At 47.1% G+C, this 13,387-nt stretch overlaps 1 protein-coding gene across 2 annotated transcripts in view; it reads left to right on the plus strand.

Moving 5' to 3' along the window:
• Positions 1–13,387, plus strand: part of NGEF (neuronal guanine nucleotide exchange factor) — a 51,544-nt gene that overhangs the window by 31,579 nt on the left and 6,578 nt on the right. The window contains exons 8-13 of one of the 2 annotated variants that reach the window (XM_068420984.1): positions 5,040–5,200; positions 5,422–5,574; positions 7,570–7,699; positions 8,495–8,569; positions 11,287–11,376; positions 12,321–12,484. In XM_068420984.1, coding sequence (XP_068277085.1) covers positions 5,040–5,200; positions 5,422–5,574; positions 7,570–7,699; positions 8,495–8,569; positions 11,287–11,376; positions 12,321–12,484 — 773 coding nt within the window. The remainder of the gene's footprint in view (positions 1–5,039; positions 5,201–5,421; positions 5,575–7,569; positions 7,700–8,494; positions 8,570–11,286; positions 11,377–12,320; positions 12,485–13,387) is intronic. The other variant, XM_068420985.1, reaches the window with a different exon arrangement.

The raw sequence follows: 13,387 nt of genomic DNA on the forward strand, positions 1-13,387 counted from the left end.
CTTTGTGAGGAGAGTCAAGGACAGAAAACAAGGAGGGCTGGAGAAATCACTGAGGCAATTAAAGAGATGATGTTGAGTTCAGCCTTGCTATGAGCAAGCACTGCTTGCTCCTGCAGTGCTGGAACTGTTCTCATGTTGGATGTAAATTGGGAGTGTGAGCTGTACATGAGGGCTTAAGTAAATGTAAAGTGTTCAGCTTCATGAAGGGGGATTGGAGGAATTTACCTGAAGTACAGGGCAGTAGAAATTCTGGAGTAAATGTCTTAAGGACAAAATTGTACCTTTCTGACCCGTTTTATCTTCAAAGCTGTGGTAAAGACAGGGACCAGAAGAGCTTGCAGCTCTTCAGCCAGAAAAGGTGGAACAAGAGTATTATTTAGACCACAGGGAGGAATACCAGTACCTGACTGGAAAGAAAGTTGAAGGAAATACCCCTGTTCACAGCTGAGGAAGGGAACGCCACCATAGCTGTGATGGAGCAGGGCTTAAACAGTCCGAGAAAAAGTTGCTCATCTGCAAGATGAGAGAGACAAGAACAAGAGAGGAATCTGGTCTTTGTTATTGTCAATTATGGAAAATTGCTAAGCAGGTTGTCAACAGAAGATAAAAGAACAAGACACAGGTTTTTTTTCAAGCATCAAAACAAGCAACTTGACCGGAAGAGCAATGGATGTTTGAAAAGTGTCATGGAAGGCAATTTGTTATTGTCCCCATTGGGACAAATGAGCCAGAAAATGCAGTTTCAGGAAGGAAAGAGAGACCCAAAAAACCACATCCACCCCCCAGCAATTTCAGCCAAAAAAAATGTGGCAACATGGCCCATTAGCCCTGGGAACTCAAGCAGAATTCAGAGAGCGATGGCCTCTGCCACACCAGCCTTTTTCATCTGGAGCGAATGTGAGAGTAGCAAGATGTAAAACACCAACTGGAAGTGTCACAAAAATATGTGAGTGCAAATGCAGAAAAAAGAACAACAAAAGAGAAAGCAAAAGATGTTACAGAGCACAGAGGTCAGGGAAATATGAAAATTATGTGCTACTGGAGTAACTGTCAGAAATGACTAGGTCATTGATAGGGTAGTTTTAATTATCCAGATGTCTGTTGAGCATCAAACACAGCAAAACGTGCATCACCAGGGGCTTCCTTTTAACTATATAGAAAATACAACGATGCAAAGAGAACGAGCCAAAAGAAATGCTGTTTGGGTTCTGACATAGAGCCGAGGTGGAGGAAATGACAGGCAACATGTATGTAGCAGGAGAAACAAGCGACTAGAGAGAAAACACACTCCCTGTATTACATGTGATTTAGGTTAAAACAAATTCTGTCACCAAGGTACTAGGCTCTGAAGAGGCAGAGATCCAGAGATTAGAAGAAGCAACATTTAATCAGTGAAACCTTTTTCAGCATAAACCTTAAATTAGATATTGGTACAGCCTTTTTGTGGAGTGGCTGTGATGTATTCCTCTTTCTCAGTTCAGTTCTCTACCTTTCAGTTTGTCCTTGTTTGATTTACTCTATAGGTTCTTCATTTTGTCCTTTTCTGCTTGCTAACTATTGATTTTCCTACGCCGTGTTCATCTTTTATGTTGTAGGAGATTCCAAGCTGAGTGGAACTCACCAAAACCAATTTACTGATAAAAATAGTTTAGCAGAGTATTCTCAGTCTTTGAACTGAAGCCTTTTTGCTGAGATGTGTGAGCTTTCATAAAGTTTTTGCCAAGGATTATTTGGACTCGGGTCACTTTTGTGTTAGAAAAAGGGGCAGAGACAGACGAATCTGCACCATGTGTCACAGTGTGAATTTAGATCCGAGAGCTGCTGCTCTGAAAATTTTCTCTGCTCAAGCAAAAGGAGGACTTGAGCCTGGTTGTACGTACTGGTGACATGGCCCCGGTGTGGAAGAGCACATTTGACAGGTGGGCCGTCTTTCTTGTTCCATTTTCACAGAAGTCTCCAAGTAAGATTTAATTTTCTTTCCCTCTTTGAGCAAAGTGTAGACTTCAAACCTCTAAATTTGCTGTAAAATGGAGCAGCCCTCCTCCAGAGAGTTCTGGTGCTGGACTTGGCACTACTAGCAGGTGGATGTCAGACTGGCCCTGTGAAGGCAACCAGGTCTGAGAGCTGGTCACAGCCAATGCCATGGCATCGGCTCAGAACAACATCCCTCCTGGACTAGAGCAGAATTCCTCCTCCTTACCTGGTGGTTTACATGAAAAGCAGGGCTATTGGGAACAGATATTTCCAATCTATGCAATAAAACATTATATTGTCTCCATAGGAATTTAGCCTGTACGTTTACTTACCCTTGTCTTTGGTGACTTAATTTTTCTCCTTTTTTATCTTCTGCATTTCCTTCTTCCTTAGGCTTCAATTCTCTTTTCCTTTCTCAGTCTCTCTGCCAAAAATATAAGCAATGAGAACGATTGATATTAGCTTTTACATGACTATGAGATCTCAGGAAGTTAATGACCCAGAGGACTGATGGAAGAGTGTTGGTCGTGTTTCCAAGAGATCGATTCAGACTATTTGTAGACTCAGAAAGACAGTATTACATCAATTTACATTCAGTTCAATTTTTTTGCTAGTTATTTTTGCAATTCTGAGGCCAGAAGCTTATGCTCTTTTCTCTAGTGACTGCTTAGAGCTCACAGAGTTCAGTTATGCCACAGAGATCACATAATTACATTGCATGGTTGGACGTTCAGGAGATTTACAGCTCGTACTTACCATTCAAAAGGGAAACAGCAGTCTGGGCTGCTTGGATCAGGCATCAAGGTACTTTGGGTCTGCAGAGGACCCGCTGCATCTCCCTGGTAACTTGAGAAACTTGTGCCTTGCACATGCTGTGGTGAACACTTGCAGAAGATTGTCCCGATCAGTGGAGATGTTCTTTACTTTCCTGGCATCTCCTTTAAATCACAATCCTGTGCATTGGTCATTTCACTGTGGATTTCATTATTTCTTCAGTATGGCTTGCACTCTGCACGTGCCCGTGCAGGTCTAGCAGCCCCCACTATGGTGAACAGCGAACACACACAAATTAATTTCTCCAAACATAGGCAGAGGAGCTTCTACAGATCAGGAAGCAACCTTCTAGATGAAGCAAGTTGTCTGAGGGTTTAAAGGCTATGGTAGAGTGGCAGGTCTTGATCTTGGCTCTCATGGCCATCCTGCAATCAAAGACCTGGCAGAAAAAAATATCCTGGCTTGGAGTGTCTGGAAAGCTGCAGTGCAAATGACTGGTGGCACCAATGCCCAGGATATCTGGAAGGACAGCCTGTCCCAGCACGTCCTGTCTTATGCTTTGTTGTATCTTTACCTATTTCCACTTTTCCTCTCATTTATCAAGTAAAAAGGTACAGTTAAAGCTGCAAGAGGTGCATTTAAGACCTAGCCAGTCATGCAGAGAGAGGGAGATGCTCTCTCAGGTTCACCATGTGCCCTGGTGAAGCTGTTGGGAGAAGCCAAGCTGATACTCCCCCACTTTTCTCATTGGGAATCTGATATTTTTCCATATGCACAGCACAAAAAATACTGCATGTACCTGCGTCTCCTTTGGATCTCTTTGACTCTAACTGGGTCCCTGCAGCCTCCGAGAGCTGGCAGAGCTCAGGGGCTTGCACCCGCACTGTCTGGCCAGTGCCCACCCTCAGCAGGGTGCAGCAGAGGAGCTCTGGGCAGTAGGGGAGCTTGGGCTCGAGGGTCAAAGCAGCTTTAGGTTCAAGGAAGCGAGACTTTGACTGAGCCACCAAAAGGTTCCTCTTTCAGTAGCAGCAGCATGGGCCAGCCCCTGGAAAAGGAGCCCAAGACACACCTTCATCAAGAGATGTCTGAAGGATCTAATGATTTTTCACCATATTGAAGCCCTTGTGAGAATCTTCAATTAATCTTACGTCAACTAACGGATTCAGTAGTTGAGTAAATAATCACCTTTTTTATCTACCTCTGAACAAAGACACAAACACTTACCTGGAGAGTAAGTGGTAATAGTGGACTGTTCCTGCAGCATCTGCTGTGGGCAGAAGGTTTCACATCCTCCTCTCATTAAGTTGCGATTTATCTCTGAACCAAACCATCAAACTGTCTTTCTGCTTCCCCAGACCACATCCCTGGCCTGAGGAGGCCAGGCTTTGCACCAGAGACTTCTCTTTTAACAGGAGATGCAAGGCTGGAATTTGGAGATTATTTATGGCTTGCAGTAACAGTTAAGGACTATGGTGTCTTGTCGCAGTCCTTGGTGAATTGGGTCAGAAGAGTGTACGGCCAGGGTTGAGCAGGGAGCGTCACTTGGACAGGAACAGCTGTATTTCCTTTGGGTCAGGGAAGACACAGGGGCTTGGAGCACCACAGCTGCATATTTCTGTTATCTCTGCCCCAAGTTGCACACTGGGATGGCAGTGTGCTGGGTGTTGTGCAGCCCAGCCCCTACACCATGGTTTTTCTAAAACAAGAGTTTAGGTGGTGCAAGGAGACCCTCCTCGGTAGCACCATACGCCCCTACAAGCAGAGCAACAAGCCAGCACTGTCATGATCATCAGGGGGTTGGAGGGTGCGTGGGGGCTGCCAAAGGGAACTCCCTGAAAGGGAGATGAAAGTGTAGGATGGTGACAAGTGGGCATGGGGTGGGGTCCAGTGCCTGGGGCAGCCTCAGGTCAAGCCTGAGTGACACTAAGAAGGAAGGACGGAGCCCATGAAGTGTGTTATGTGTGCACGTGCACAAAATCAGACTGCTTATATATAACGAGAAAAAGAGAATTCTGCTGGAGAGATGCAATGGAAGGAAATGTGGTCAAACAACTCAGGAGAGAGACAGAAGGAGCCAGGGCTGATGGTTGAGGGAGGAAATCTTCCCCATTCAAGTCACTATCCTGTATAACACATGTCCAATGTCATTGTGGGCTTACCTCTCCAGGCCTGGAGGGTGGGTGCAAGGTCCATGACTGCGTGCAGCACGGATGTTCTCATTAATGCTGTGTGTGCCTCTCCATAGAAGTAGAAGGTACCTGCTGATTTCCTTCTTTGGGATTCTCCTCCAGGCCATGTTTGAGCTGGTTACTTCTGAAGCCTCGTATTACAAGAGTCTGAATCTGCTGGTGTCTCACTTCATGGAGAACGAACGTCTGAAAAAGATCTTACACCAGTCTGAGGCACACATCCTCTTCTCCAACGTCCTGGACGTCATGGCTGTTAGTGAGCGGTAAGACAGCTTCTGCTGGGGTTTTGTCTGGCTGAATGGCATCGCTGTAGCTCACCTCCTTTGTAGAGGGATGGAGGAGCTGACGAGGGGCAGGCTGTTACCCACTGTCTTTTCCAAGAGCCTATGGACACATTCATTGCTTTGAACCCCAAGGGCTTCTTCTGGGAATTACCTGGGCCGAACAGGTCACAATTAATATGAGTGCTGGGTTTCTCATCTAGCTTCCTGTTGGACCTCGAGCAGCGGGTGGAGGAGAATATCGTGATCTCAGACGTGTGCGACATTGTCTACCAGCATACGGTTAATCACTTCTCCGTGTACATCACCTACGTCTCCAACCAGACCTACCAGGAGAGAGCGTACAAGCAGCTTCTGTGAGTTCCAGTGCTTGGTGCTAAATTATTTTGCAGAATTGTATAGGCCATGGATTTAGCTGTAATTTTAATATTTATGAGAAAGGGCTAGATAGTACAGAAACAGGATTTCCCACTTCACTGGTTTTCCACAGCACCTATAAAAAAGAAAACACAATTAAAAGGCTTTATAGTAAGGGTGGGGCGATGTAGTATACAGGTAACATACCAAGTAAATTCAGAGCCAGCAGTTCCCACCTGTGGGAAATATTTGTGGTGTACATGGGGACACACGCTTGTGAAATGTGTGTATTTCTAAACTGCAAGTAGAGGCAAGAGATTGAAAGGCCAAGACTATAATATAGATCTCTGGTGACAAGAACAGCCACTGCTTTTCCTGAGCTTCTCACCAAGGCATTTGACCTTCCCAAAGCTGAGAATTTTTTTTTTCAGAACAACAAAATTTTCTTAAAAGGAAAAAAAGCTATTTTCTTTACATTCTGGTGCTACACACACAGACATTACCTAGGCCTGAAGATATAATCCAACATATTTTTGCAGTATTTTTCAAGTTTAGCAAGTCTTTTGGTCTGGTAGGAATTCTCTTGCGCCAGCTCAAAACAAAGAGTGCCCTACAAGCTTGTCTTTGAGCAGGAGAATTAATTTTTCTTTAGTTACAATGTCCTGGATTCTTTCAGGACAGCCCATTTCACTCGCTGCTCTGTATTTCCTCCCCATAGCAGCAGCTGGTTCAGGGGAGCATAGCAAGCCCTAATCCTTTCCTTTCTCTGCTCTCCAGCTTTTGAGGCAAAAAAACCCAACACGTTAAGGGGCCTCTGTTGAGCTTGGCCAACTGTTCTCTCCAAAAGGAGGGTACCGCAGGGTTTCCCTCAGTCAGAGGTGAGCAGTATAGCTGCAGAACATAAACAGTTTGCCTAGAGCCATTAGCTAAACACCCAGAAGCAGAGCAGCAATAGGCTGGGTTACTTGAGCTTGAAAAGGACCGGTTGGAGATAGAAGTGTTCCTAGATCCAAATTTAGAGAGCAGCATTTTTTTCATCTGTGGGAGAACACAAAGCAAACTGAAAAGAACAGACTCCCCTCCCCAGGCTCTGAGCTAGCACAAGAGTTTTGCAGCACTTGGCTGAACTCAAAGCCTGAGGTGTCTCACATTTGGCTGTCCCTCAGACACACGCAGGTCTGTTCTGCTGCGGCTCTGGGGGGTCACACCGTCACACAAGTACCTGCTGCAGCAGTGAGAAACCCTTGCAATGGCTTCTCTTGGATCGTTGCGAGTCACACACGGTAAAGACTGGTTTTGGATAGTTAGCAATGTCTTCTTACCCGTGCTGTTTCTGCTAGCCAGGACTCCAGCAGTGTAAGCTTTCCTCAGGGCCCCACAGCTGCCAAGAGGCGTTAGCTTGGACTGTGGCAGCTGGGGCTTGCGAGGCTGCTCTGTGTGGCTGTGTCCGTGGCCCAGCAATGCCCTCATCTGCGAACACCATCAGGGAAGGCTTGGGCATGGCCCCTGCCCTTCTCGGGCCAGATAACTACTTCCATCCTCCGGCTAAGCAGGCAGGAGTAGCCAAGCTTAAGCTGTTTTGTGACTTGTCTTGTTCTTACGACTGTGTGAATTTCACCTTGTCACAGAGTTCCAACTGTGTAAAAATATATAATTATGCCTCTGACTCATCTACTTGGACACACACCCCATTCACACACACCTACGCACGCAGCGCATGCTGCTGAGCTGGATGTGCTACACATGTGAACGCTACCACGGCTTGTACATTAAAAGTCTATTTTTTTCCCTCCCTCAATGCTATGAATAGTTCTAGATTTAAACCAAAATACACCTAGAAGCATTCAGTCCCCTCCTCCCCTCTTTTCTTTTCTTGGGAGAAGCCAGGCAGATGCTGTCTCTGTGACCAAGCTACTTTTGGGTCACCAGCCACATACCAGAGTTGTAGGCAGGGTAGCACGCAAAGCCCTCACCTTCTCTGTCTCTCCTTTCAGCCAGGACAAGCCAGCTTTCCGGGAAGTCATCTCACAGCTGGAGCTGGATCCCAAGTGCAAAGGCCTGTCCTTCTCTTCCTTCCTGATTCTGCCCTTTCAAAGGATCACTCGGCTCAAGCTGCTGGTGCAGGTAGAGTTTTGCTCTTCTCTCTCTCCCAAAGGTTTTCTGGATCACTCCTGGAATTCTCCTGTTCAGTAGTTGTGAATGAGGCTTAGATAACCCTAGATCTGAGCCAAGATCAACCTTAGAGCTGGATGAAGGATGAAGCCTTTCCACAGAATCAGGCACTCAACAACTATGGAAAAGAGGTTTCAGTCACTCAAAAACCATCCCCAAACTGGTGCTGAATTTGCCAGATAGCTTTTACCGAGCAAAAGAGCTGAGGAGGAACTTTGTCAGGCTGCTAGAAGGGGTAGCAACAGTCCATGAACCCAGCTGCGTGATGGTTAGGATGCTGACACCCAGATGCACAGTGCAGAACAGCTGCACGACATGGAAATGCTCCATGTGTAATCCCCAACCTCATGGTGGCTTGGACCGGACTGTCAGCCATCTCCCCACTGTGCTTTGCCAGCTTATCTAAACCCCGTGCTGGAGGACATGCTTCTAGGGCTGAGGAAGCAGCTCAGTCCCAAATGGTTTTACCCACTGGGATTACCCATAGCACTGTCTGTCAGTGCCAGCTCCACCTATTTTTATTTATTCATTTATTTTTATAAAACAGGAGTCTGCCTGCTGTATGTCCGTTAGATATAAGGTCAGATGGGAACAGCCTTTAATGAAAAAGAGGAGCTAAGAGGTGAGAGTCACTATACTCTGTCACCTGTCCTGTAACTAGGCTGATAGAAATAACTCAGGCTGGCAAAGACCTTTCTGTGCTGTCAGATTGGGATCAGAGTTGACACAGCCTTTCCTCCCCCGCAGAATATTTTGAAGAAAGTGGAAGAGAAGTCTGACAGGGAAACCACTGCCCTGGATGCACATAAAGAACTGGAAACAGTAAGTTTGAATGAGCTAACTGAAGACGATAAAGATTAAACCATCGTGCTCTCCCCCCACCCCGAAAAGACCTACATACTATATTCCCTCCTGGAGCTGTCCCTTTGAATCCTGTCACTGTGTTTCAAGAGTAATTTTTTTTTTTTTCTCAAGTCTTCCTTGCTCTCAAAGAGGGACCAATCTAGCAGCACTGAGATGTCAGTGATGAGGAATCCCTTGCTAACAACAGATCTCTCTGTTTCCCCTGTAGAACAGGGCAGAGAGAATGTTTTGTCTTGGGCTCTTCAAGAATACAAATTGTTTTTTGCAGATACCTGAAGGTGATGGATCCCACTGAGATGTAATTAGCTGCAACAGGCAGTAGAGTACAACTGTGTCAGGTTTCCTCCAACACAGCACACTTCTTCCTCTGACCTAGAATAACAGTTTCTTAATGAAGTACTCAAGCCTGCTTTTAGCCCTCTTCCCTGGAGCTGGTGGGTAGGTGTGGTGTTCAGTTGTGCTAGTTACTGCTGTGTACAAAACACCAGGAAGGCATTGGGCTGTTCTCCGTCTGGGCTGTTCCTGACACGGTCAGACAGGGCAATGCCACCTCCAGGCTACGTATCCGAATGACCTGGACGTAGCTGGCAGCTATGTGGGCTAGGACAGGGCGTGTTTGAACCCTTCTCCATCAGAAGCTTGGAACATCTCTTGAATCCTGCAGTCCAGTATAAGTATTTGAGGTTGAAAACTGTGCTAGAACATCAGCCTGAGGATACGGTTGCAGCTTCTGACTAAAATCCTAGAACAAAATGGGCTCTTGGACTTGCTCTGAACCAGTCTGGGAAGTGTATGCTTTGGAGATCGCTAGGGATAAAGACAGAGGCCTTATTCATGAAGAATATTCCGCATTACTTGATATTTGCAGAATCCCTCGTGATGTATCTGGTAGCCAATTGTTTTTTCCTTTGGTCAAAAGCCCGAGGAAGGCTGTTCCTCCAGTACGTGGATGACTACAACTGCTGATGCAAAAATGCTCTTTTTATATTCAGCTGTCAGTGACTCATGGCATCAATTTCATAACTCCTTTGCATGGTTAGTTATCTGTAAGTGTTTAAGTGTAGATGCCTAATGTTCAGCTAGGTACAGGCACCACAACAGAGATCACCTGGTGCTTATTTTCTCTGTAGGTATTCCATTTTAGAGGTAAGAGCTGATCGTGGTTTCAATCCTGATATTCTGGTGGATTTTGAGTAGCAGAAACAGAGCACAAAGTGGAACTTGTTCTCCAAAATAATTTTTCTGCCTCGCCAGTTCTCAAGAGAGTTGCTCCTTATGAAACAGGCAGTGGCATCTAGGTTAAGGTCCCTGTAATAGGGCAGTGCCTGCACGTTGGTTGTGGTTTTTCAGTTAGAAGTTTGTGCTCAGAAGACAGCTGGGCTCTGTATGGTCAATGTGTCTCTCTCTGGGGCATTTCATAGCCTTGGCATCAGTGCTGATTGGCAGAACCACAGCATTTGCATCTCTGAAGTGAAGATCTTTGGCTTCATTCTCTTCTTGAAGCTGATACTGCGCGTGTACCTCATTTCACACAGAATCACAGAATCAACCAGGTTGGAAGAGACCTCAGGGATCATTGAGTCCAACCGCTGCCCCTACACCACCCTGTCAACTAGACCATGGCACTAAGTGCCATGTCCAGTCTTTTCTTAAACACATCCAGAGATGGTGACTCCACCACCTCCCTGGGCAGCCCATTCCAATGTCTAATAACCCTTTCTGTAAAGAAATTCTTCCTGATGTCCAACCTGAACCTCCCCTGGTGAAGCTTGAGGCTGTGCCCTCTTGTCCTATCGCTAGTTGCCCGGGAGAAGAGGCCAACTCCCACTTCACTACAACCTCCCTTCAGGTAGGTGTAGACTGCAATAAGGTCACCTCGGAGCCTCCTCTTCTCCAGGCTAAACAACCCCAGCTCCCTCAGCCATTCCTCGTAGGTCAGACCCTCCAGACCCTTCACCAGCTTCGTCGCCCTCCTCTGGACTCGCTCCAACACCTCAACATCTTTCTTGAAGTGCGGGGCCCAGAACTGGACACAGGATTCAAGGTGCGGCCTCACCAGTGCCGAGTACAGAGGGACGATCACTTCCCCAGACCGGCTGGCTACACTATTCCTAATAGAGGCCAGGATGCCATTGGCCTTCTTGGCCACCTGGGCACACTGCTGGCTCATGTTTAGCCGTCTGTCGATCAGCACCCCCAGGTCTCTTTCCGCCAGGCCGCTTTCTAACCACTCTTCCCCCAGCCTGTAGCGCTGCGTGGGGTTGTTGTGGCTGAAGTGTAAGACCCGGCACTTGTTCTTGTTGAACCTCATTTCAAGTGTTGTGGACAAGGAAGATGAGATACATGGCGTGTCAGGATGTGGAAAATGAGCTGTTTCCTTTGCTGTGCAACCAGGAGCGTTGCTTAATACTGTCTGGTTCCATAACCGAATGCAGCCATCTAACGTGTCCTCTGGTATTCAGCTTCCAGCTATAACATTTGGTTGTTTGGTTTTGTTTTTTTTTCTTTTTCCTTCTCTTTTCGTGCAAATACAGTGCCAGTAGAAGAGCTCGGCTTGGTCAGTTCCTGTTATGGCAGGGCACTTACCCTGTCAGGCCAGGCCTTTCTGCGCTGTCCGTCATCACTTACCTGCTCAAGGCCAGCGGAGGCAAATCTTTCTGCTCTCTTTTTCCCAGGTGGTGAAAGCGTGTAACGAAGGTGTCAGGAAGATGAGCCGAACAGAGCAGATGATCAGCATCCAGAAGAAACTGGAATTCAAGATCAAGGTATAAGCATAGGCTGGTAACCCTTCGCAGACAGCAAACCAACAGCAGCCAGGTGTTGTGCACACGTACACAGTAGTACTGACCTAGCTGTGTTCAGTGGTGGCCTGGCCCACGCTGTGCCCCTCCAAAGCCGTTGAAGGGGATGCTGCTGCTGCGGGCACGGCATCTGTGCGTGCCAGATGTGACACGCTGGCGTCAAACCGCCCGTGCGCAGGGGGTGGCTCCGGCTCCAGCTCTTCCCTCTCACCTCTCTTCAAAATGCAGGTCAGCTTCCAGCTATTATTTTACATTACAAATGACATTAAAGGAAAATGAAAGCTACAAAACAAAACGCTTTAAAGCTGGAATATACAAAAATGCAGACTGCCCCACCATTTTAATTCATCCCTGCATTTACGCATTATGTACAGTCTCTAATTACCTGCTGATGATCTATTTTGGCTCCACTCAGGGAATAACTAAATATTTAGAGGTATCTGACTGATCTCATTTAATATACACCATGAAACTCCAGTGCTGAGTGTAAAGTTGCCAATTCTTTTCTTGAGTGCTATGGAGATGCTGCTCAGATCTATCTGCTTCACAAACTTTAGTTTCCCAGCAACCTTTTTAGGTACCTGGACAACCAAAGTGAAAAAATTTGAGACTATTTGTTCGGAAAGCCATGCTGGGCGCCCAAGAATTTTATTTTCCAGAGCACTTTTTACCAGTGTGTCAGGGCTAGACCACAGCGCACAGGACAGCAGTAGACTGGGGTAGCCACAAGACTGCCTTCATCTCCTGCAAAGCTGTAATGACAGTCAGGAGCTGGTTCATCCCTGGAGCAGACCAAACCAGTGAGAACACGTTTAACCTGCATCTCCTGTTGCTTTCAGCACCTCACCACGTAAGCCCATGGGTTTTTGCTGCTCCCCTGATGTTTCCTGTCTTTTCCTCACTCCTAGTCTGTGCCCATCATCTCTCACTCCCGCTGGCTGCTGAAGCAGGGGGAATTGCAGCAAATGAACGGTCCGAAGACATCACGAACGCTTCGCACCAAGAAACTCTTCAGAGAGATCTACTTGTTCCTTTTCAATGACCTGCTGGTAATTTGCCGGCAAATTCCTGGGTGAGTGCAAAATTCGAGTAGCACGTGGGGCGCTTCATTAGTCCTCTTTGCCCCTGGGTTTATCCCAGCTGTGATGCTGTGTCCCCATCCTGTCCCCCAGGTGCAGGGAGGGCATCCTGGCCTGACCTGTCCACCTCCCTCCAGCAGTCACCTTGCCTTTGAGCGCAGTTGACTCTTCATGGGTGGCACAGCTCTTTCCAGATGAAGATCTATGGCAAACAGGACTAGAACAGATTCCAAGGGCAGGTCTCCCAGCAGGGTGAGCGAGCCTGTGTCCAACAGTCACTGCAGAGTGGCAGTGAGCTACGTCAGCTGGTGGGCTGACCCAGGAGGTCCATCTTCATGTCAAGAAGTGATTTTTGACTCATCGCAGCGTGAAGAACAGCTCAGCCTTAGTCAGTTAAACTTCTAAGAAAGCAGGCTAGAAACTTTGAGCAGGAGAGAGAGGTATAAATTTAGGGCTGAGGCTAGCGGTTATATTTGACACTGTGTAACCCGCCTCAGGAGAACATCATCACGGTTAGGACTGTGCCTTGTGCAACTGGACACTGGTGAAATACAGGAGCACAGACAGACAGGTCCCAGAGAACAGCACGTTCTTTGTAGCATTAACTGGACTCACCGGTAGAGAGCATCTCGCTGGTCCAACGGCTCTAATAAACATGTCGCCGCGGTGTCTGTAGGGCTGGAAATATTTTGCTTCTGCGGCAGCTCGTATCCAGAAAACACAGAGGCATTTTACAAACAGGAATGAATTAAGCCTCACAGTCCCCTTGGAGGGAGAACTGTCCGTGTTGTGTACGTGGGGAGCTCAGACAGAGCAAGCAGCTTGTTGTAGGCCACATGAGATGCCTAAGGCAGAGCACGGAGAGGGTGTCTTGCTTTGCAGTGGGTTTTCACAGC

The sequence above is a fragment of the Nyctibius grandis genome, chromosome 32 (genome assembly GCF_013368605.1).
Source record: "Nyctibius grandis isolate bNycGra1 chromosome 32, bNycGra1.pri, whole genome shotgun sequence".
NCBI classification, from domain to species: Eukaryota; Metazoa; Chordata; class Aves; order Nyctibiiformes; family Nyctibiidae; genus Nyctibius; species Nyctibius grandis.